Source organism: Curcuma longa, chromosome 16 (assembly GCF_044706935.1).
Source record: "Curcuma longa cultivar G26 ecotype Majalengka, Jawa Barat chromosome 16, ITB_CL_G26_1.1, whole genome shotgun sequence".
Lineage (NCBI taxonomy): Eukaryota > Viridiplantae > Streptophyta > Magnoliopsida > Zingiberales > Zingiberaceae > Curcuma > Curcuma longa.
In genome coordinates this window covers 6,359,911-6,385,598 of record NC_133876.1, presented here as the reverse complement: position 1 = coordinate 6,385,598, position 25,688 = coordinate 6,359,911, and the positions used below count along the sequence as shown (strand labels likewise).

Sequence of the window (25,688 nt, the reverse complement as noted above, 5' to 3'; positions counted from 1 at the left end):
GAAGAGTTCAAGCAACCTTCACTAACTGAGACGCTAATACAAGGCGTAAACAGAGCCACAAAGGTAAAGGAAATTCTGAAGGATGGTAAGATATGGGTAGGTGAGCAATATTTTAGATTGCCCAGGACCTATGTCATGCCAACATTAAACAAAGGCTTGAATTATATTATCGGGATGAATTTCATTCGTGCTATGGATGGGGGACTCAGAATTGAGAAGGGTGAGGTCACCTTCTACAAACTGGTCACCACTGTGGAAGCAGCCCCGGAGGCACATTCGGTATGTTTTCTTGAAGAACTGGATATGGAGTTATCTGAGTATTATGATATCTGTGCTGCAGAATCCAGGATAGGGATAATACATCAGGATATGATCAACCCCTCAGAAATAGAAAGACTCAAGAAATTGGGCTTCATTGGGGAAGAACCGCTTAAGCACTGGTCAAAAAATCAAATAAAATGCAAAATCCTGATTAAAAATCCAGATGTGATCATAGAAGACCGTCCTCTGAAGCATGTTACTCCAAAGCTGAAGGAAACAATGAGCAGACATGTTCAGAAGCTCTTAAATATGAAGGTCATCAGGCCGTCGGAAAGCAAGCACAGAACTACTGCGATTATGGTAGAATCAGGGACAGAGGTCGACCCAATTACTGGGAAGGAGACCAGAGGTAAGGAGAGACTGGTTTTTAATTACAAAAGGTTAAATGATAACACTGAAAAAGATCAGTATTCATTACCTGGCATCAATACTATAATTGCCAAAATCAGTCATTCTAGTGTCTATTCAAAGTTCGACCTGAAAAGTGGATTTCATCAAGTCGCCATGGAGGAAGAATCTATTCCTTGGACGACTTTCTGGGCAATTGACAGATTATATGAATGGCTTGTCATGCCATTAGGGCTAAAGAATGCTCCGGCTGTATTCCAGCGCAAGATGGACCGATGTTTTAAAGGTACAGAAGATTTTATTGCTGTATATATTGATGATATACTGGTTTTCTCTAATAGTCCAGAAGAACATAAGGAGCATCTGAAGAAATTTGTTGAAATATGTGAGAAGAATGGACTGGTCCTCAGCCCAACCAAGATGAAGATAGGAGTTAAACAAATTGACTTCTTGGGCGCAACAATCGGGGAATCAAGAATCAAACTTCAGCCCCACATTATTCAGAAGATATTAATAACAGACGAGGGAAGTTTGACAGAAATCAGATCTCTTAGGAGATGGCTAGGGATCCTGAATTATGCCCGTGCATATATCCCAAACCTTGGCAAGATACTTGGCCCTCTTTACTCTAAAACATCGGGGAAAGGGGAAAGAAGAATGAACCAAGAAGATTGGAAGATAGTAAGAAAAATTAAGGCCATGGTTCAACAGCTTCCTGAGCTCGAGGTACCACCATCGGAAGCAGTAATAGTCCTAGAGACTGACGGCTGTATGGAAGGATGGGGCGGGATATGCAAATGGAAGATGAACAGAGGAGATCCCAGGACTTCCGAGAAAATATGTGCATATGCCAGTGGGAGATTTCTTCCTATCAAAAGCACTATAGATGCCGAAGTTCAAGCTGTCATCCTCAGTCTGGAGAAATTCAAGATCTATTACCTTGACAAAAAGGAAATTATCATCAGAACAGACAGTAAGGCTATAGTGAAGTTCTATGAGAAAGCTGCTGATCACAAGCCTTCGAGGGTTCGCTGGATGACACTAACTGACTATATTACTGGCATTGGAGTAAAGGTTTCCTTCGAGCATATAGAAGGAAAGGATAATGTTTTAGCTGATGAATTATCTCGGCTAATTCAAGCGATTATAGTAGACAAATGGCAAAGCCCTCTCATAAAGCCTCTTATCACTGCAGCCTCTGAGGTCTTCAAAAGGACCACGGACGAAGCTGAAAATCGACTAGCAATCTGTATTGCTAAGGCTCTCAAAGGCAAACAGGTATACAAAATTAATTTCATTAATGAACTGCCTAAACCAGTTTTGCAGTGTGCCTGTCACCAAGATGCAAGGTTGATGACTTCCCATACCAGTAGAAACCCTAACCGACAGTTCTACAAATGTGCTACCAACACCTGTCATTGCTGGTACTGGAAGGACCTCATTGACAACTACGTGCAACAACTACAAAACTATTCTTTGCTTCAAGAGCAAGCAAATGCCAACAGCAACAGTTACACCACTATAAGCGAATATTCGGAGGACGAAGGGACGACGCTGACAGATTTGGATTTATTGGCATCAGAATTTAGCAACCTGGACGTGGACGACCCAGATCCAACATCACTATTGTGGCCAGGACATTATGATTAAAGGAAGCGGACGTGGTGGATCCATCTCACTCAGCAACCACTACCACCAACAATAATTGCTGTCCTTAAAGCAACTCCAGCTGGCCAAAGCTGTAAAGGTTCTTTCCTTCGTAGAGAAGCAACCTTCCCTGTTCTTTACTTCTCCAAGAAGTAACCCCTCCTATATATATGTGTGTTTAAGAGTGTAACGGCATCGCACCTCATACTCGAAGCCATTTCACTCAGAGTTTAGTTGTTCTTGAAAGAAGCTCACAGTCTGTTGCGAGTCTTCTAGTAGGGAGCAAGATCCTTAGATCTTTTGTGTGATCTTTGTAACGATCATATAGATCGTCCATTTCCTTATTAGTAAAAATAATTTGATAAAAATAATTTGATATAATATTATTTAAAAACTTTAAATTTTAAATGCTATCTTAGATTTATGGTAGAAATACTGAGTAATTTATACACGTTGTTATAACTATTGGGTAATATATATATATATATATATATATATATATATATATATATATATATATATATATATATATATATATATATATTATAACAGCTACTAAGTAGTTTCTATATTGTGTAATTTCCAAATCTTAAACTCATCCTAAATATATTGTAGTAGTTGTTGGATACAATGGTGGAGTCTATCTAGGTTGATCCTAAGCCGTGAGCTACAAACGACGATATTGATGTTGCTATCCGGGCTAATATTCCTCTTTTCTCTTTTTTCTAGTAGTAAATCAAAATTTACCTTCTTTCTAATACCGCTGAGCCCCCCAGGCTACAATCCAAATAGACATGAATATGTCTTCGCCCTTGGTTAGATAGTTTCTACACATTATATATAATGTTACTCAATATGTTTTATATAATAGAAATTTTAAATTTTAAATTCATTTTAAATAGGTTATGATAGGTACTTAATGATAACTTCTAGATGTTATAATAACTATCAACTATCAGTAATTACTGTAATAGTATTGGTCGAGAGGTATATTTATAATAAAATCATTAAAAGTGAGTCGATTTGATTTTAATTAAAAATAAAATGTCTGTTTGATGATTCTGTAAATAATGGGCGCCATTTGATTTTTTTTCCAATTTTTTTAATAAGAAATCCAAGCAAGTAACATTCCCGCTTGATGTACTTTATAATATTTACCTCCGAGGATATGGAATGGAATTAAACATGTCCACGTTATCCATGAGGAGAGATGGGCCCAGCTCGAAGGCCCATATGCCGTATCACGTTACGAAACACAGCGACATATGGACGAATAGCCGACACGTAACGTATCACTTCGCGGTGTGAGTACGGTCGTGCGGAGCAACAGCGGGAGGGCTCGAGCCTCGAAGGCCGAAACGCTCAAGTAACGGCCGCCACGAAAAGGTGCTAGGCACGGTCTAGTACGCACCCATCCTCCAGATTTGAATTCCGTTGAGCCAATAGAGAGTTGACACGTGTCTGATTCATCGGAGAGGAGATCGTCATTGTTTGTTTCCGCGGAGCAACATACTTCACGATCATTATTTAAATCGAGGAGGCGACGTGGCAGGAGGCGAACTGCTCTCCTGCTCTCCTGAGGGGTGTAATCAAGCCAAGCTGCTCGTGAGATATTCGAGATCTCGATTCGAAAAAAAATTCGTTTGAGTTTGTTCGATTACGTTAACGAACCAAACTCGAGTTTGATTTCGCTCGAAAATATTATCGAGTCGAGCTCGAGCTTAACAGTATTTGGTTCGTGAGCTCACGAATTTGTTCGTTAAGAGGTTCGCAAATGTGTTCGTTAAGAAGCTCGCGTGCGTCATGCGATGGAAAGTCCGACAAAATGTTCGTTAAGAGGCTCACGTTCGTTAAGAGGCTCTTAAAAACATATGTAAAGTCTGACAAGATAAATAGGTTCAGCTTCTTACGTCATGCAAGCTGCGATGGAAACCTTAAAAACAGTGAAGGGTTTTCTTTAATAAGTCGGTTCAACTTTTTAATTACGTTAAAAATCACGATAGCACCACCTCTAAAGTTTTTGCTAAAATTTTTTTTATTCAATTAACTAAACTGACCGTAAACAATTAAACACGCTTATAAACCGTAAACGAAAACCCTAACTTGAAAATTTTAAAAATATAAAAAACCTAAAAATAAAAAAATATAAACACGCTTATAAATATGGAAGAAACGGACTCATGTTCTCCGCCGCTTCTGTATTTCCTTAGGTTTTCTCCGCTCTCCACTCCCTTGGGCGTTGCTCGCGCATCTCCTCGCCGCTCTCCACTGCCCTTCGCTTTCGCCACTGCCCTTCGCGCCGCTGCCCTTTGCGCCAGTCTGAGGTAATATATATAATATGAGTTATCTTCTGTATTCTGATGATCCAGTCGGAACTTTTGCTTATTGAGATCGCTGGCTAACTGAAATACCTTCTTATTAAGTGTTCCAAGTATGCCACAGGAAACTGCTTTCTTATTTAGTGTTCCAACGATGCCACAGTGAACTAACGTAATAAAATTACCCTAGCTTTGGAGGCCCCCTACTTTGTGGTTCATCTACATCTTGTTGTGGCTGGCATAGTTAAAGATGAATGGGCACAGTTTCTTCACCTGCTATATTGAAATTATATGGAATATAACTTCTATCAATATCATTCATTCCCCTTGCATCATGAACCTGACATTGGTCATTAAATATTTATGTTAAACTTAATAATTCAAAATCAACGAGTATTTATACTGGCGTACTTTGTGACGCATTACTTATTTTGTAGTTCAATAGTTTCTTAACGAAAAAGGTTTACCTTCTTGTATAGTTCAATATTATCCTGCTGCATAAGCTTTCCCTGCGATAAACCAGTATTTGGGTGAATCATATGTAGAATTGTAAACTTACTGATATATAGTGAAATAAACAACAACCTTGCGATCCAATTCTTGAATTGCTTCTATCAAAAGTTGATCCTGCAATAATTGGCACATGTAAAATATCTGATACCAAAAGGACTATAGATAAGCAAAACGATATCAAAGAAGACCTTTTTTATTCTGACACTACACAAGCTTGTTTCTAATTTGGACTCAAGATTTTGTAGATCTTTGACGCTTAGCCCAGAGAGATCCTGCCCAATCAACTGCCTGCAATTATCAATAATGATGGAATGACTCGTTGATTTAAAACATTAGTTTTATGGCTATTTGGTTCTCTGTCCCTTGCACCTTCACTACTCTTGATGCATGTGGCTAAAGGTTGATTTGTTCAATAACAAGTTTTTAGTTCACAAGTTAGTGGGTGTTTATATGCATTGTCCTGCTTAACGCACAATGCAAACTGGCAAAGTCAATTTAGTACCAACAAGTAGCACCATGTAGTTCAATTTTCAGATCTATAGAACTAGAAGCGTCTCAGTGGACTAGAATTTTCCCGAGTCTATTTAATTATATTGTTCATGTCCTTAGTTAACTATGGTTTTACCCTATAGCTGTCATACGTGATACTTAAATGTGATTTTTAGTGCTTTGTCCGTGTTGGTCAGTGTAGGTCTTTGAAGTTTTGTGTTCTTGAAATCATGAAAACATACCAACTCATGTCCTTTGTAGTTGTATATAATGGAATAATCTGCATCTAAACCGCAAAGTTGAGCTAAAGTAGGAAGACTATCGATTCAGTATAATAAAAGCTTTTGGATATTTATTAGTAACATAGAGATGACTTCATATATAATCTCAGAAGTTTCTCACTATATTCCATCCAAAAGTCTACTGACTATTGGATGATTTTGCTGCATCTTTCTGAAGTTGTCATTCATTTTCCATTAACATAATCATGCTGTAAGTTTGCTAGCAAATTTGTTAAGGTAAAGGTAGCTTATTGTAGAGTTTCTCGGGTAACATTGATTGAACTCTGCGTGATCCAAATTCCAGTTTGATAAATAATAAGCCTCAAGAGTGCCTCTTGATCAATTATTGGTAGTATCCCAGTTGACATGTATGTTCACTGATAAAATCCATATGTCAACTCTACTTTAAGTACAATTAGTTAAAATTCACTAGTCAGATCATAATTGAAAAATTAGGGTATGCAAATGAAATAATAATAAAAAATTGGGTGCTGCAATTGTAACAACAAAATTTTATGTTGTGTTTGCTAATTAATCCTTTCTGAAAAATAAAAGCCATGGCTCATGTTCTCCGCCGCTTCTGAACTCCGCCGCTCTGACCCTCACCTTCGATTTTGGATCCCTCGACGTGCCCTGGTGAATCATCGCCTGCCTTTCCGTGTTTCTTCCATTTCCGCTTCTTCCTCTCTCCTTCAACTCGACGACCAATTCGTTTCTCTCGGCGCCGGCTCTAGTTTCTTGAAAGAGGTACGATTTCTTGCTTCCTTTTACATGCCATGAAAGTTAGGGTTCTCATCATTCTATCATCCTTATAAGATTTGGTCCCATTCTTCGTAGACTGTTCTTGGGGAGAAATTTTGGCTGGAAAACGAGGTGATGAGCTATTATTTTGGCTTGGCATCAATTTAATTGCTGTTCCGAACGTGATCTTGAATGCTACTAAACTGATTTGGATGTTTTATGCTCATCTATTTCGTCTTTACTATTTCATGGCTTTGTTTCATTCCTTCCTGCCCGTTTTCCCCTTCTTCTCTTATCTCTCACTAGAATATGAATCGGCTCAGTTCCATAACATAAACAAACATTTTAATCTTCTTTCAACTCTGTATTTCCTCTATGTGATCACTACTTTGAAACTTCTAAATTGTTTTCCTTTTGTGATCACTCGATTAAAGTTAGTTTTTTCTTTTTCAAGGTACCTTCGATGATTGGTATGATTTGTAGGACAATCACTCTCCTTATCTCTTATCTAGGGATTGAGAGTCACGTCAAATAATTTATCTTTTTTGTTTCATAGGTATGCTAAAGTTGCGCTTACTATTTCCATTTGGAATCCAATTAAAGTTGTATCTTCTAGGAGCGTCTTTGAGTACTCAAACATGTAAATATGGTTTGCTCTTATTCTCGGAGAGTTAAAGTCAAAGTTGGAATTTTTTTTTGCACGTGTGGGGTAGGGGTTTAAGAAGAAAGTACAAATATATGTTAGACTTGGTAGTACAGTCGCAGAAGCCTTTCACAAGAAGTCAAAGAATGAGGCTTAGATCAAATAGGAAAGAAAGATACTTCATAAAATAGTTATCTATGTCAATGCTATATTTTGATGTCTTTTGCTTATGATAAAGGTAACATAAAATAGTTCTTAGAACTTTGATATGTGTCATTGATATAGGAGTATTTATTTGACATCTAATTTTCCATTAAAAAGTAAGTATATCATGTTTATTTTTAATGCTACCCAATTCTACAAAAAAAATCTTATATGTTACAAGCAAATATATTGGATTGTTTCATTAATAGCCTTAACTCACTATTTAATTTGACTTTGCTCTATTAATTCAACTATGATAGGTTATCAATAATAAAACAATTCTTCTCTGTACATAGGTGACATAGGTCATATGGACATAGTTAGCTTGTTGGGCTTACTTAAATGCTAGTCTTTAGCTTTTCCTTAATATTAGAAAATGAAGGAGCGGACTTTGGTTAGAGGTATTACTAGTTATTCAATTGAATATATCAATTGTTTAATGGATCATTTTTGTGAATCTTTAAAATGACCGCTTCTGTATCACAATTATACTAAATTATGATAATGAACAACAAACAACAATACTAAATGTACATGTAAAGAAGGAATGATCTATACTCATGTAAAGAAGAAGATCAGGCAAGAATATGAACGAAAGCAGAAGCAAGTTGAGATTCGTAAGAAAATGTAATGTGCCTTACATCTTCCTTTAATACACAATCTTTTTTTTTTACTCTCGTGTTGACATTTCTTCTTTGAGTAACAAGATATTCATCCTGGTACTACTCCATTACAAATCAATTTGAAGCACAAGGTCCAGTTCAATCAATATGGTTAGTTTCTCTTCAATCCACTCCTTTCGCGAGGCTAGTAACCATTTCCATATGCTTCTAACTAGGGGCAAAAACTAACTAGGGGAAAATACTTGTGCTGCTGATCCACAGTGGCCACTGGCAGGATATAAAGGGGAAAATACTTGTACTGATGTAGTAATCTCAACAATGTAGGAAAAACTAGGGGAAAATACTTGTACAAAGCCATGGCTTACTTATGCAATAAAGATAAGTCAGCCATGCTCCTTTTGACATGCTAAGATGGTTGTTTGTTGCTAGAGATTTTTTTGAAAAGAGCCAATCCTTGTCTAGACACACTTGTAAGTCTCAAATTTTAAGCATCATTCAAGCAATTCATCTAGACCTATTTGTAAGGTATTACATAAAGAACAACAACCAAGTCTTTATCCCACTATGTGGGGTGGGCAAGGTATTCCATAAAGAACATATTTCTTATTCAAATGACCTATGTTAGTGAAAGACAATTTTGAGGCCACATTGTGAGGTGAAAGATTATCTAAGAGACTGCACTACTTTTAATATGCTAGTTCAATAGCTTACCATTGCATGGAGGTGACCATGGAAGTGGGAAGGGTTGCTGATTCATTCTTGGTGATTGAGATGGATAATGTGGTAGTCAAGCAACATCAGTGGTGCACCATTGATTCTTTTCTCATCCTCTATTGCCGTCGCTTTCACCATGTTGGTATGCTTAGCATATGTGAACCTGTATCATGTGTCAACATGGATAAGAAGAATAAGAACCATTTTGGATCAGAGACTTTAAATTACTATCAGCACTTATATAAAATTCATCATCGTCATATTGTATTTGACAGAACAATTTTGGTTTGCTACATGATTTGATACTTGCTTTGAGGTCTACAGAAGAAGACTATATCATTCCTTATATTTTGTTAACAAAAAAGTTTCTTTGGTCTCCCTCGACAATTTAACTTAATTGATTCACTAATTTAGATTATTGAATCTATTGTTTACCTTAAACAGGCCCACACAAATTATTTTCTTGCACTTTCTCATTTGTTGGAGCTACAATTAATTTCTGAAGTATAATTATTTTTTATTCTTCTATTTACTTTGAACATCTCTCATAAGATTACTTCTTAGCATACCATTGGACCAATCCATAAATATATATTGGTTGTACCATAATTTTTTAAAAAGTTACATTTTACTCTAAGGAGCACATAACAATCACACAAGACTAAAGCTGCTCTCTGTTTCCACCATCACTAAATTTCTTCACCGATAACTTATTAAATAATATATCCCAGATATTTAAAAGTTATATATTTGAATTTCATATCTTTTATTGAGTTTGCATTTCCTTTACTTATTTCATTTCATTTGGTTTTGATTGTGTCGTGATTGCATACCAAACTCTCCTATGTTAATAAAAATAATATGTGATTGCATTTCCTTTCTCATTCAGGTCTAGGCGAATGGGTGACATCACTGCCCTAGCTATTGCCGTCACAGCCGGCAACAGCGATGCTGCCGCCGCATCCGCCGCTGCCGTCATCTCAGCCGCCGCTTCATCCGCCGCTGCTGATGTCGCTGCTGCCGCCATTGCCTCCGCTGCCGCTGTTGGTTCCCCCGCCGCCACCGCTGCCGCCGACGCCGCCGCCGCCGCCGCCGCCTCCGTCGCCGCCGCCGTCGCCGCCGCAGCTGCTGTCCCTGCCGCTGGCGCCGCCCCCGCTGCTGCAGTCGCCGATCTCGGCTTCTGCCTTAAGTGACGCCGTTGCGGCACCGCCGCCAACGGACCCGCCAGCAGACCTGCCAGCGTTGTAATGCCTAATGCTTTTATAAATTTGGATAAGTCTGGACAGATTGCTACACACTCACCACAATTGCTCTTGATCCTCCCAAACTATTGCTTAGAGAAAACAGAACCTCACCTCAGGCCCTAGCATGAAAACTTTCAAATGCAACTGTTTGTGCAGACTTAAATCGGATTGGATGAAATGACAACCACATTCAAAGTTCATTAGAGTTGATTTGAGAAATATCTCCAGTCAATGGATACAATTCTGAAGACAAGCTGTGCGTAGCTCAGTAATCATATAGAGCTCGCAAGGTGGACATTTAAGATCACAACCTTTGCAAGAAGTTTCTTCAAACTTGATCACATCACTACAAAAATAAAGGCTATTTGCGACGAATTTTGCGACGAAAAAATAAAGAAAGGTTTCGTCGCAAATGGGGCTTCTTGCATGGCTTTTGCGACGAAGACTTTTGCGACGAAAATATTTTCGTTGGCAATAGCTCGCCGCAACTGATGGCGACGAAAAATTTAAAATTCGTTCCAAATTTGGCGACGAAAAATAAATTCGTCGCAAATTTCGTCGCCAAATTTTAGCGACGAAAATAAAATTCGTCTTATTTGTCGCCAAAATTAGGGACGAAAAATTATTTCGTCGCAAATTTGGGACGAAAAATTTCTTTCGTCGCAAAAAGGGGCGATTAAAACTAGGTATCTGCGGTAGAATTGGCAACGAATTTGAGTAATTCGTCGCAAAATTTGGCGACGAATAACACCCAAATTTATTCGATTCGGCGACGAATTATGGAATTCGTCGCCAAAAACGAATCGGCGACGAATTTGGCGACGAATTCGTCGCCAAATTGGCGACGAATTTGGCGAAATTTCGTCGCCAAATTGGCGACGAATCCAAATTCGTCGCCAAACACTTCGTCGCCAAATCGTTACGATACTACAGTGTATTGCGATATTTTTGCGACGAAAACTGGATTCGTCGCAAATTTCGTCGCAAATAAAAAAAAATTTCACAGATTCAATTTGTTTCTTCAAAATATGAAACCTGTTTACAATTCAATATCCACAACCACATAAAAAACATCCAAACACATTCACATAACATTCCAATACATCCACAACCATATAATCACATCCAAACACATCCAAATACATCTACAACCATATAAAAACATCCACATAATATCCAACATCCACAAACATAAATACATATTACTTACACATCCATATAAACAACAACTCAAATTAAGTTCTTATGTATCAAACATAACATCCAATAGTAACATCCATAATAAACAAGTCTACATGTATCAAACATAACTAAATATGAAACATAAACTCCAAATGTATCAAACTAACATAACATCCAAATCCATAATAAAATACATACATAAGAAAGTTTCAGGTGAATGACGACCAGAAAAGGAAAGTATCACCGTCCATGGAATCAACCTCAGGTAATACTTTCAGCATCACTGATTTTTTCTTCATCATAATTTCTTTTTCTGTTCCTACATAAAAAAACAGAAATATTAGAACATCATTTTGTATAAATAAAGCATAATATGTAAAATTTACCTCTTCGCCATCCTTGGTTTCATCAACCCTGTTAAAAATAATATAATAATATTAGTTAGTAAATAAAAAAGAATTACAAATAGGAATAAGTAAAAGCAATATTAAATGTGCAAAAAATTAAAATGATACACAACTAGGCTATCAAGAATCGTCGTCTTCACCGGCATCATCGGGAACATCAGGAAGCTGACTCGGAGCGGAGCCTAACTGAAAATGCTTCATAATCAATTCCTGCTGTCTGCGCATTTCTCTCATTTCTTCAGTTTGTTGTCTGCGCATTTCTCTCATTTCTTCATCCCTTTGATTAATTATACCTTTTAAATGAGAGACTTCTTCAGTTAGGTTGTCTATTTGTGCCCTCATTGCCGGTTGGGTGGAAGAAGAAGAAGAGGTGGCAGGAACTCGATGAGTTCTGCTCAGAGAACCCAATCCCAATATCCTCCCCCCCTTCGATCCTCCAGTCACCTCCAACCAGATATTCAGGTCATTTCCTACGGAGGGCTCAGATCCTTCACTAGCACTTGAATTCCTCTGTGCTAGCTCGGCCTCTTCATATTTTTCCTGTATTGAAATATAAATACATTTAATAAGTTAAAAAAGATACATAACTATTAAAATTAAATTAAGTTAAATAATAAAATTTAAACCTTCATAGCTCTAGCTCTGTCCCCACTCCAAGTCTTATCTTTTTTTTGAAAAGTGCGGGTAAATGTCTCAATAAATAGTGGCTCCTTCCCCATCTCCTGAGTCTAAAAAAACATTGTTAGAAATAGATAAATAAGTTAAATTTAATTAATAGCATAATGTATAGAAGAATTTACTAATCTGCGCGTGTGTTCCTCGATGTTGATGGAGCCTCCCGCATATGTAGCAGATGAGTCACCAGAATTATATGATTGGTTTGTCTTGTTCTGGTGACTTTTTTGTTTACTTTCCTCGGTTTCCCAAACACCGAGGATCCTCGTCCAATTTTCATCTGTGATGCACGGTGGTTTCTTGTTTCTGGTCTTGGCATGATTCAATGTATGGCGAATATGATCCCCACATTTTTTTAAAAAAATTCGCTTTATTTCCAATTCATGTGCAGGATCCCAAGTAAATGCTCGCTGAAATAAAAAAAATCATTAGATATATTCAATTTTATATGATATATTAATTAAATTAAGAAAATATATACCTTAAATTCACTCCACCATAAATCCTTTGTGGGTCCTGGAGTGCTAGTATAAGTGAGCGAAGTCCCTCCCCAATGATTATTTACAATTCTATTAATTTGGCGAATAATTGATACCGAATTTTCGAACCTATAAAAAAATTTAAAAAAAACATTATTAGTAAAAAAAAATGAAATCTAAATATAAAAAAACTCCAAATGTATACTTACGAATCGCCATGAGGGACTACAACCGGCCGAGTGTCGGTAGTGGACTGTATGGAAGGGTTTGGAGACTGTAACTGCGACGGTTGTGGTGGCGAAGGTGCATTTGACGGTCCTGCATCACTAGGTGGCGAAGATGGCGAATGTACATGTGATGGTCCTGCAGAGGGTGACCCAGACTGGGCAGGTGGTGAAGCAGACTGGGCAGTAGGCATAGTGCGTCTATGGCCACCTCTGCGAAACTGTGAAACAAAATTTTTATAAGACAAAATAACAAATATTCATTACATTAAAAGAAGAAATTAACAGCTAGAATATGAAAAAACTTACCGCCATATGTGCTAGTACGATAACTGAAGCAACTACTAAAAAAAAACTCACCGCCATATGGAAATAATATCACCTGTAATAACAGATAAGAAAAAATACAGTGCATCAACAGTTAATTACAAATATTTATTAAGACGACAGTGTATAAACAAGTAAATAAGCAACATGTTATATAAATATGCCAAATAAAACTAAATTACTTATAAAAATTCCCTTACCATATATAAAAAAGTGCTGATTTTTTATATAAAATCAAAGTCCTCATTTTCATTGTCATTATCATCGTCGTCGTCGTCGTCGTCGTCGTCGTCGTCGTCATCATCGTCGTCGTCATCTTCGTCGTTGTCATCATCTTCATTATCATTAATATCACTTGCATCAACATTAATTACAATTCCGCTGGGATCTCGTAATGTTGAAATAATATGTTCTTCAGTCTCAAATGTGTTTCTAACTTCCTCTTGTTGATATGCAATGTCTTCCCAACGTTCCTCAATTTTTGTCCGTGCTTTAGTTTTACATACAACCCACCAATCAATTTTGTCACGTCTCAAACTAGGATACGAAGCATAGAATACCTGAATAGCTTGTTGTGCCAACACAAATGGTTCATATCGTTTATAAAACCTCTTATGATTTATTTCAACCAAATTGTACTGTGGATGCACCTTCATTCCTCTGACTGGGTCAAACCAGCGACACATAAACAAAATAACTCGCATTTCTGGTCCGGGATATTCTACCTCTATAATTTCATCCAGCAAACCATAAAAATCATTGCTTGCACTGCCTCTGTCATTTTCTGATGACTGAACACATACTCCACTATTCATTGTACTTTTTCCCATTCCATATTCCTGAGTATGAAAAATATATCCATTTATGAAATATGCTGGCCAAGTGCGTACCAATGCTTTTGGACCCCAAGAAAGATGAAATAGAAATTCCTGCTCAAGGTGAGCTTGATTGTCATGAACCTAAAATCAAAAAAAAATGTGTAAAAATTTTTATATGTATATAACTGATAGTACAAGTTACATTTACTACTACTTACATATGATTTGAACCACGGTGCAAATTCTTGATCACAAAATCGATCAAAGTCTTGTGCCGACATTTCAGAATATAATTGTTGAAAAATCCTTCAAAAAAATTAAATGACAGTCACACAATTGTCAAAATATAAGAGATTAACAAAATATAAAATATATACTTACTCAAAATATGGCGTGACTTCTGGACAATTCAATAAAATATATGTCTGAGCTGCACGCCATTCTTCACCAGATAAATATCTCTGCTTACATTGTCCACTTGGTCGACCAAGATAGTTAAAAATTGAAAATGAATTTAAATTTGGATCAATAGGACCTTCATCATTTCTTCCTGGTCTCTGCCTTGCTTTTAATGTGAGGCTCAAAATAATATGATGCAAAAGTTGTTACTTCCTCTACGATATACGATGAAAATCTCCATGCGACCACGTATCGCATGTAACCTTGCTATTGGAATCACCTTCCATAGTGGTTGGCAGGTCCTCATGCAAAAATCGTACGAGGTCTATCGTTGTCAGATAGAATAGCATCTTTTGTTGCCATCGTTTGATGTCGGCTCCGTTGAACTTTTTTGGCTTCTCTCCGTAGGATCGAATAGAGCGCTAGAGGGGGGTGAATAGCGCTATTTGTAGCATTTTTTTATTTTCGTAAAGTTTGCTCGTATTCGTTCATAAATCCGATCGATCAAAGTAAAATAGCAAAAAATATTACATCGAAAATTGTAAAACATCAACACACAAAGAGACAAGGCTTTTTTACTTGGTTCACAGCCATAGACTGGTACTCCAAGGCTCACGATCGTTTGATCTTTTACGTTGGGCAATTCACTATGAAACTCCCTTCTAACGAAAAGGAGTTTTTTCAATTACAAACACATGAACGGTAAAAATATTATCGTTCTTTGAAACTAAATATAGAATCAAAAATGTGTTACCAAAGTTGTAGAATCGTAATCTTTCTTATGCAGCACTTCGGTGTTACGACGACCTCCAGGATGTTTCTTCATGCGCAGACAGTCGTCGATTTGCTCTGAGTTGTTGTTCTGAGGGGTCTCCCTCGAAGCTCTTTAAAGGACTTTTCGAGGGCCTGAAACATTTCTAGGCACCTCCACGCTGTCCGTTGATCCACCATTGGCATTACTGACTCGGTACTTTCAGGGCCCCGTATCCCTTTTCGGGCGTCTGTATGCTAACGTGGAAGTTCTGGATGAACTTTAACTATCGCAGTGTTTATTCGAATCTGGGCACCTAGAACCAATCCGGGCACCTGGACGTTGAGGTGTCCCGACCATTGGAACTATGCCACCTCACTGCTCCGCTAGCCTGGTTCCGCTGACGTCCGATCGTCTAGATCAAATCCGGGCGCCTGGACTTCGATCGCTTGGATTCCAGATAAGGTCGCTCAGAATCAAAGTTCTCTGCCCACCATTCATGCATTACAAGTTAGTACAAAGCAAAAATAATAGGAAGGAGTAACCAATTTTTGAACTATTTATAGCCTATGTGAGGATCGGTGCGTTCACTAGAGGGGGGTGAATAATATTTCTTCGATGTTTCTCTACAAAATAGTTAGCGGAAGCAAAATAATAATAAGAAAACAGAGATCAACGCTAACCCGGATGATTTACTTGGTATCCACCTCCGCAGAGGTGACTAGTACAAGGATCCACACGCACATCACACCCGATTCCACTATGAATCTCTCCTTCTCAAGAACCTTGAAGGCGGAGAAACCTTTACAACTTTTTCTTCCTCATATGAATAGAAATTTAGTTTTGGAGGAAGGGAAAAAACACAGATCAGAGAACAAACAAGTTCTCAGGAAAAACCACAAGAAGATGAAAGAATGAAAAATTCTTGAATTGAATCTCGAGATGGCTTTTTTTATTTCTTCCCAGCATCAGTCGACTGCTGGCAGGGCCAGTCGACTGATGGGCTTCAACGGCAACAAAATCTGCATTTAATGCTTGACTTGTTTTGCCCAACGTTTGAATTTCAGTCGACTAATCCAAGACCAGTCGACTGACATCAGTCAACTCTTTATCCATCAGTCGACTGCCCAGTCGACTGCCGTCTTCTCTGGCTCGACTAAACTTTCTGTCTGGTGCTGATTTATCATCAGTCGACTACTGGCAGGGCCAGTCGACTGCTCTAAGCTGAAAAGTGTCATTTCAGTTTCTCTTAGCCATGATCTCGACCTTCAAACACCTCCCTCAGCCTCGTGCCTCTCGTGGATGCTCCATCATCCTCGCACTAGCTTGAGATGCTTCCATCGGCTTCGTCTTGTCACGCTAAGTCCTTTGCCAAGATCACGCTTGGACTTCTCCTTTGCCAAGACCCATGCTTGGACTTTTCCTTGCCAAGACCCACGTTTGGACTTCTCCTTTGCCAAGACCCAGCTTGGACTTTTCCTTGCCAAGACTCAGCTTTGACTTCTCTTTGCCAAGACCCATGCTTGGACTTTTCCTTGCCAAGATCACACTTGAACTTTTCGTTGCCAAGATCACACTTGGACTTCTCCTTGCCAAGACCATGCTTGGACTTTTCCTTGCCAAGTCTTCAACCTGGACTTTCCTGTAAACTTGCAACAACTATGTTAGATCACAATGATTGCCTAACTTCAAACATGGTTTAGCCAAACATTGAAACCCAATGTACTTGGGGCAAGATTGCACCAACAATCTCTCCCTTTTTGATGTTTGGAAAAACCTTATTTAAGTTAGATCTTTAAAACATATAAAGCATAGCATGATTATCATAAAGCATAATAAACATGATAAGCATGAATAACATGAATAAATAACAGTAGTAGCATGATAAACATTTCTCTCCCTCTTTTCCTAACTTAACCTTTCACAATTCTCCCCCTTTTTGATAAAAATTAAAAAGCTAAATTAAGTAAGGGTAAAACTCCCCCTAAAAATAGTCTCCCCCTTTAGTATTGCACCAACAATGCTTTCGGAGGGGAAAAATACCTTAAGCTCATCAAAATCATGTTGAAACAGTAGTATCAGTCGACTCAATAATATATCAGTCGACTCAGCAGTCGACTGCTCTCTGAACCAGTCGACTGATACACTGAATTTCAGTTATCAGAGGTGAGTTTTAAAAATGCATAAGTAATTGTACGAGTTTCAAAAAAATTATGAAATTTGACACGTACATTACTTATAACTAACATTATTAGGGAAAAATAATTTTGAAAAATTTTGACTTCAAATATGGGAGTTTGATACAAAATCCATAAATGGTTGAAAAAGATCAATATAAGTCCAACTTTGTATCATAATTTCTAATGGGTTTGGATTCTCTTATGGGGACAATATCATTAATTTCTTAAGGGATTATAAAATGTGTTTGAATATGGTAGTTTAGGTTTCAACCAAAAGGCTCCCCCTAAACATCATATGATCCTTTCAAACACTTTTATATCACACACTCCCCCTTAATCATTTTAAATCACAATTTCATTAACTTTTAAGCACTTAAGCTCCCCCTTAATTGTTGAAAATACAAACTCCTTCTTTAATAGTTGAAATTCTAACTCCCCCTTAATGTTTTGAAATTATGCACTATTAACATTGGACATTCAAAAATCAATCCTAAACATAAAGGTAGCATAAATGAGATTTAAAATGAAACACAGTCAGGCTTTAAAAAATATCACACAAATAAAAAGGACATCATATTTCAAATTTTCAAACAAGTTATCACTACATGTCATCGTCATCACTTGGTGGAGGAGGCCGTTCAGGAGACTGGAAGCACATATGTATCTTTTTGATCATTTTAAATATTTCTTGCTGCTGTGCATATGCCTCATTCTGTTTCTACGTGGCAATCTTAACTTCTTGGCGCAGAACACGAATTTCTACGAGACACACCTTCAATCGGCCATCTACATCATGAATTGTATCCTCCAAACGAGCAAGTCGCTCTTCATCACTGTCGTTCTTATGTTCACTATCATTCTTTTCTTCTTCTGAGTCAGAGGAGATGTGCACTTGAGCATCCTTCTTAATCCATCTCAAGGCACCATCTGAGTAGACAATTCTTGCAAGCTTTAAGTGACGCGGGCCCAACTGATCATAATCCTTTGATAGATTTCGAATGGCCCCTATTGTAATGTCAACTCCCTAGTATGCTAAGAATTGAGTGATGATATAACCAAATGACATGTAGATCTTGCCACTTGTGGGATCAGAATGATATAGAATGGAATGATAGATGTGCAGTGCAATGTCGATGTCAAGATGTTGCTCTAAGGCATACATCATGATCATATGAGGAACGCGTATCATGGCTCGACCCCTAGACACAATAGGTAAGATACAATCAAGAATGATGCGATACCAGACATAATGGTCCGCAGACATATTTATAGCATGAAATCTTGTCATAGAGGCTTTTATTGGTTGATTAAAATAGTATTTGTGGATTTGGTCTACAGTCACATTGGAGAATGAACCTGTGATATTTCCAGTGACTTCAGGGAAACAAACAAATGGATTTGAAGATGGGCGAAGACCAAGAAAGGATCTGATTGATTCTGGAGTGAATTCAATATGCATACCAGCGACAGTGGATATAAAAAATGGCTTTCAGTGATGTCAGTTGGTCTAAGATTTACATAAAACTCTTTGCACAGGTCCAAATTGATGCTACTTGTGCAATTGACTAGATTTTCCAGTTGATAGTAAACAATATGATCATAGATATGAGGAGATGTAGACTGGAAGAATTGACGATTTAGGTATCGACAATCCATGAAGTGAAATTCATAGGTTTCGAATATGTGTTGTTTTATTTTTGAAGGAAATCTAGGTTCAGGAGTGCCTAGGAAGTAAGAGGGGTCAGGATGTTGTGGTGTATCCTTATTTTTACGAAAGACCGACTTCCTATGAGGTTTAGAGGTGGTATGCTTTTGTCTTAGTCTAAAGATATGCAATGAATGATGCAAAAGTATAAGAAAATAAAAGAAGATTAGTTCACAATATAGATCTAGAAGAATAGAACCAAGACAAAGTTGATTTTAGAGTTATACCTCTTTGGATTTGGTTGATTCTCCATTGGGATTAAGAAAAGTAGTTGCTTTGGCTTAGAGGAAGGAAACTCTTTGACTTTAGGAGGACTTGAGGACGTTGGGGAAAAAGAATTACGACAGACTCGGCGCAACCTTAGGGTTGAAAACAATTTTAGAAGCTTGCCGCGATTGTTGTTTATAAAAGCGTTCGCTCATCGGTCGACTATTGGTAATTCAGTCGACTGATATCAGTCGACTCTTTTAAAAACAGTCGACTGCTCTCTATTTTTGAACCTCACAGAAAAATTGGTCGAGTGTTGTGGAGGTTGAGTCGACTCTTATTAGTCGACTGCTGTTTCATCAGTCGACTGCTATCGAAATTCAAAACTTATAGAAAAATCAGTCGAGTGATTTCTGAAGTTGAGTCGACTTGCATCAGTCGAGTGCTGTTGTAGCAGTCGACTGCCCTAAAATTCCGAAACTCACAGAAAAATCAAGCGAGTCAAATTGGTTGTGAGTCGACTTGGCCAGTCGACTGATGGAATGATCAGTCGACTGATGGAATGATCAGTCGACTGATATTCTGAATATGCTCTATAATACATTCTGATCTGAATTTCAGAAATGTCGTAGAAATTTCATAAAATTCAGAAAAATCTAAAATTTTGCGAGCACATTTGTTTTAGTGATATCTATCAAGGAAAAATTTTAGTTCTTGAAAATTTATTGTAATTTTACGAATTGGCACAAACTTCAAGAGTGTGCTTAATTGTGTACTTAGAGTATCAATATTAGCCTTAATTGTGAGTTCTATAATTTTGTTGATGTCTAGCATTATGATTGCATTAGATACATATTTTCTAATCATTTTAGATATCCAATTATGACTAATGAGCAAGATATCCATGAATTAAATATTTGCTTTCCTCATAATTGGTCTATTATTAATAATTTGATACTTTTCATACTATAACACTGTGTCATAAGCACAAGTAGAGCATGAGTATCATCCTATCATCTCACATAGTTTTCAAGCAAGCACAAACACAATCAAAGTCATCCTAAATGTCTTGTGAGATGTTATAGTTCATGTAATGGCTTATATGTTACTAAATTCAATTATTCCACAAAGCACATTCCTAACCCCCTTCTTATATTTGTAAAATCAGCTTCGGGTAATGGTTTGGTAAATATGTCGGCAAGGTTTGACTTGGATTCTATATAATTTAGTTCTATGTCTCCTCTTGTTATATGGTCCCTTATAAAGTGATATTTTATTTCGATGTGTTTTGTTTTAGAGTGATGAACTGGATTTTTAGTTAGATTAATTGTACTCATGTTATCACATAATACTTGAACCTTTGAATAACTTAGCTCATAGTCCTTAAGTGTATGCATCATCCACAAGAGTTGAGCTACACATCCTCCTAAGGCTACATAGTCAGCTTCAGTAGTAGATAAAGCTACACATGGTTGCTTTCTACTACTCCAACTAACTAAGGAGGATCCAAGAAATTGACATTCACCACTAGTACTCTTTCTATCTAACTTACATCCTACATAATCTGAGTCAGTGTACCCAATTAGATCAAAATTTTGGTTTCTTGGGTACCAAAGACCTACATTTAGTGTTCCTTTGATGTATCTTAAAATTCTTTTCACAATTGCAAGATGTGACTCTTTCGCACATGATTGGTATCTTGCACACATTCCAACCGCAAATAATATATCCGATCTACTAGCGGTTAAGTAAAGAGACTACCAATCATGCTCCTATAGGTCTTTGAATCTACATTTTTCCCTTCTTCATCTTTGTCTACATTTGTTCCCATAGGGGTTGATATATTTTTAGTATTTTCCATTTCAAATTTCTTAATCATTTCTTTAGTATATTTTGTTTGGAATACATGTGTTCCCTTACTTGTTTGCTTAACTTGTAAACCTAGAAAGAAAGTGAGCTCTCCAACTAAGCTCATCTCAAATTCATTTTCCATATGCTTGATAAATTCATGTAGGAACTCATCATTTGTTGACCCAAAAATAATATCATCAACATAGACTTGGGCAACAAAAATATCATTTTCTTTTGATTTTATAAACAATGTTGGATCTATAGTCCCTCTTCTAAAGCCTTTTGAAATTAGAAAGGTTGATAACCTCTCATACCAAGCTCTTAGAGCTTGCTTTAACCCATATAAGGTTTTTCTAAGTTTATACACATGACTAGGGTAATCATTACTCTCAAAACCAGGAGGTTGATCTACATAAACTTCCTCCTTAATAAATCCATTTATGAATGTCAATTTCACATCCATTTGATGTAGTTTGAAACACATATATGCGGCATATCCTAGAAGAATTCTAATTGACTCTAATCTAGCTACAGGTGCATAGGTTTCATCATAATCTAATCCTTCAACTTGATTGAAACCCCTAGCCACCAATCTAGCCTTATTTCTAGTCACATTGCCTTGATCATCCAATTTGTTCCTAAACACCCATTTTGTGGTCACAATAGTTTTGTCTTTGGGTCTTGGAACTAATTCCCATACATTATTTTTTTCAAATTGATTTAGTTCTTCTTGCATAGCTAAGATCCAATCCGTATCACCTAAAGCTTCATCAATTGTTTTAGGTTCAATTTGAGATATTAAGGCTATTTGACTTGTTTCATTTCTAAAATGGGATCTTGTTCTAACTCCTTGTTCAATATCCCCCACCACTTGATCAATGGGGTGATCTTGATGATGCCTAAGGTTTCTAGGCCTAATGGGCTCCTCACACTTGTTGTGGTTACATTGTAACTCATTATCGGAGTCACCTCTACCTCCCCCTAGATTGTTGCTCTCAAGTTGTAAATTTTCCATTTCTTTAGTTATTTCTTTTGTTTGTGCATTTATATCCTCATCAATTTGGGATTTCCTAGGGTAGGTATTACTTGTTTCATCAAATTCAACATTTGAAGATTCTTCTATGGTTTGTGTTCTTTTATTGTAAACTCTATAACCTTTACTAGTGGATGAATATCCTACAAGGATCCCTTCATCCGCCTTAGCCTCAAATTTTCTCAATTCATCCTTAGTGTTTAGGATGTAGACCTTACACCCAAACACCCTAAAATAGCTAATTTTTGGAATCTTGCCACTCCACAATTCAAACGGTATTTTTCCTAAAAATCTGTGAATTACTACCCTATTTTGGATGTAGCAAGCGGTGTTAACCGCTTCTGCCCATAAATATGTGGGTAGTGAGTAGGCATTTAGCATGGTTCTAGCAGCTTCTTGTAAAGCCCTATTTTTCCTCTCAACAACTCCATTTTGTTGAGGGGTCCTAGCACATGAGAACTCATGCTTGTATCCATTTTCTAAAAAATATTTGGAGAAGTTTGAATTTTCAAACTCTCCACCATGATCACTCCTAATTCTATTTATCTTAAGTGTTCTTTCATTTTCAACCCTTTTACTAAACCCAATGAAGATATCTAAGGTATCATCCTTATGTTTCATAAAGAACACCCAAGTGTATCTAGAAAAATCATCTACTATTACCAAACAATATTTGCTACCATTCAAAGAAGGAGTGCTATGACAATCAAATAGATCTAAATGCAATAATTCTAAAGGTAAAGTAGTGCTAGATAAAGTTTTACCTTTGTGTGATGTTTTTGATTGCTTACCCTCTTGGCATGCATCACACAATTTGTCTTTGATGTACTTGAGCTTGGGTAGTCCTTTCACTAGTTCCTTGTTTGCCACCTTAGCTATGGTCTTCATGTTGATATGCCCAAGCCTCCTATGCCACAACCATCCTTCTTCTTCTTTTGACATAAGACACTCAATAGAAGGGTTAGAAGCAAAAGCCAAATTGATATAATAGAGATTTTGATTCCTATTTCCTTCTAATATGATATTGTTCATGCCAATTTTCCTAACCAAGCATTTGTTTGCATGAAAGTCAACTTGATAGCCTAAGTCACATAGTTGACTCACACTAAGCAAGTTAAACCCCATGCCTTTAACTAATAAGACCCTATGGATGGTTATTGTGGGTGAAACTACAATTGTACCTCTACCTATGATTTTTAATGTTTCATTATTTCCAAAAGACACATTCCCTTTCTTCATGTATTTTATTTTGGTGAATTTACTTACATCCCCGGTCATGTGGCTTGAACACCCGCTATCCAAAATCCACATGCCGTCGTCCTTCTTCTCTCTCACCTACATGACACGAAATACATCCTTTTTAGGTATCCAGAAACTAGATTCACTTACATTTTCTAAGTATTTCTTTGGTACCCATGCTAGTGTTCCTTTTCCCTTAGTGTTTTGTTTACTAGTTAAGGTTTGTCTACCTACTAGGGAAATGTAAGATACTTCCTTAGGTCTATATCCTAAACCAGCTTTGTTATATACTGCCCTTTGACTGTTTAAAATTAAATCAAGGTTCTTAGATCCTAAGGTGAACTTTTCTAAGCATTTCTTCAAGTCAACATTTTCTTTCTTTAATTTCTCATTTTCTTCATTAATTTTACTAAATTGACTAAGTTCACATGCATTGGTTTTAGCAATCCTAAGTTCTTCTTTCAATGCCTTGACTCTAGACTTTGATTTATCTAAAAAATTTTTAAGATAAGCAATAGTACGATAAAGTAAATTTTGCTTATGCTTATCCATTACCTCATCCTCACTAGAGGAGGATTCATCTTCACTTGATGTTGCTTCATCACTTGAGGTTTCTGACTCATCCTCCGCGTGCCATGAGAGCCATGTGTCGGGTGATGTGGCATGTCTCCTCCTCATCATCTGAGGACTCACTGCTTGAATCATCCCACTTGGCTTGTGCAACCATCACCTCCTTTTTGCTTCTTGTCCTTCTTCTTCTTCTCTTTTGGTTCTTCCTTCTTCTTTAAGTCCGGACAGTTTGGTCTAATGTGCCCCTTTCTGTTGCACTCATAGCAAGTAACGTCAGAGTTAAAACTTGAACTTTGACTCTTACCTTGAGGTGATGTGAGCATCTTTTTGATGTTCCTTCTAGTAAATCTCCTCGACTTCCCCATCATCTTCTTAACATAGTGTGTCATTTCTGTGTACAGTGCCGAGCTTCAGTAAAAGGAAATCACATTCAAATTGATTTAAGAACTAAAGGCTAAGTACTTCCAATGGATCAAAACAACTACAATAGCTCAAAAATATTGAAAGAAAATACTGATCAACCAGAGTGGCAGAACAAAAAAAATGACAGAACAACAATTTCGGAAATCAGAAATGCAAATAGAACAGTAATCGAAAACAAATAAACTCAGATCTTCCCTTCACAAATTGAATCCCATCTAGCCGTCACACTAGATCCAATGTACAATCAGAAATCCCCGAAGATAACACTCAGCTTAGCTCAGCAACCCTTGAATCGGATCAGATCTGAACTGAAAATCAGTGGCGGAAGCAGAATCTCTGGTGAAACCCTCACCAGCGAATCTTTATAACAATTGTTGCCGAACTTCACTTGCGATCATCCCAAGGGATCTGGAAAACGAGTTGGAAGAGGAAAATCTGAGGTTCTGGCCGCGCGAGAACGAAGAAAACGACTTTGGCCATCATATCCTCGTCACTGTCTGATGACTCTTGCTCAGATTCAGATGACTCCTCCTTCTCCTTCTTTTTCTTCTTCTTCTCCTTATCTGCAACTAAAGCAATACCTTTCTCTTTTGTTGCCACATTAGCTTGTTCATGTAATTAAAGTTCACAAAATAATTCATCTAATTTTACAACGGATAAATCCCTTGATACTTTATAAGCATCAACCATAGATGCCCATAGAGTAGTTCGGGGAAAGGCTTGTAGAACATACCTCACAAGATCGCGGTTATCGATCTTTTCACCAATAACATGGAGACCGTTCACGATCTCCTTGAACCTTCCGTGCATCTGACTCACACTTTCGGTTGCTCTCATCGAGAAGGATTGTAGTTGACTTACCAAGAGATCCTTCTTGGCTCGTCTCGATTCACTTGATCCTTCGTTAAGTTCAATGAGCTTCTCCCATAGTTCTTTAGCCGAATCAACGGACCGACCTTGTTTAATTGTTCCTTTGACAGTCCGCATTGCAAGGTTGTCGTCGCTTTAGCGTTTGCTTGTGCCTTCTTGCACACTTCTTTCGACCAATCTTTTGTAGGTAGAATTTTTCCCTCTGCATCCTTGGGTGTTTCAAACCCATCTACAACACTGAATCAGTTATCAATATCATTCA

At 37.4% G+C, this 25,688-nt stretch overlaps 2 protein-coding genes and 1 pseudogene across 2 annotated transcripts; all 3 read right to left on the bottom strand.

The window, feature by feature from the left end:
* Positions 1 to 4,659: 4,659 nt before the first annotated feature.
* LOC141847502 (MADS-box transcription factor 27-like) lies at positions 4,660 to 8,486 on the bottom strand (annotated as a pseudogene).
* A 3,309-nt stretch (positions 8,487 to 11,795) lies between these two features.
* On the bottom strand, positions 11,796 to 13,368 carry LOC141846957 (uncharacterized). The gene is made up of 6 exons (XM_074734970.1): positions 13,363 to 13,368; positions 13,039 to 13,274; positions 12,832 to 12,958; positions 12,476 to 12,760; positions 12,302 to 12,403; positions 11,796 to 12,215 (listed from the first exon to the last, which is right to left on the bottom strand). Exons 1-6 carry the CDS (start codon positions 13,366 to 13,368, stop codon positions 11,796 to 11,798), a joined length of 1,176 nt encoding a protein of 391 aa, XP_074591071.1.
* A 236-nt stretch (positions 13,369 to 13,604) lies between these two features.
* Positions 13,605 to 14,479, bottom strand: LOC141848133 (uncharacterized). Its single transcript, XM_074736247.1, has 2 exons — positions 14,417 to 14,479; positions 13,605 to 14,339 (listed from the first exon to the last, which is right to left on the bottom strand). Exons 1-2 carry the CDS (start codon positions 14,477 to 14,479, stop codon positions 13,605 to 13,607), a joined length of 798 nt encoding a protein of 265 aa, XP_074592348.1.
* Between the last annotated feature and the right edge of the window lie 11,209 nt (positions 14,480 to 25,688).

Coding starts and splice junctions, on each gene's coding strand:
- LOC141846957 (XM_074734970.1), bottom strand. Junction 12,761..12,831: donor TATGGTGGAGTGAATTTAAG/GTATATATTTTC, acceptor TTTTTATTTCAG/CGAGCATTTACTTGGGATCC. Junction 12,404..12,475: donor AGGAACACACGCGCAGATTA/GTAAATTCTTCT, acceptor ATGTTTTTTTAG/ACTCAGGAGATGGGGAAGGA.
- LOC141848133 (XM_074736247.1), bottom strand. CDS start 14,479: ATGTCGGCACAAGACTTTGATCGATTTTGTGATCAAGAATTTGCACCG. Junction 14,340..14,416: donor CACCGTGGTTCAAATCATAT/GTAAGTAGTAGT, acceptor TTTTGATTTTAG/GTTCATGACAATCAAGCTCA.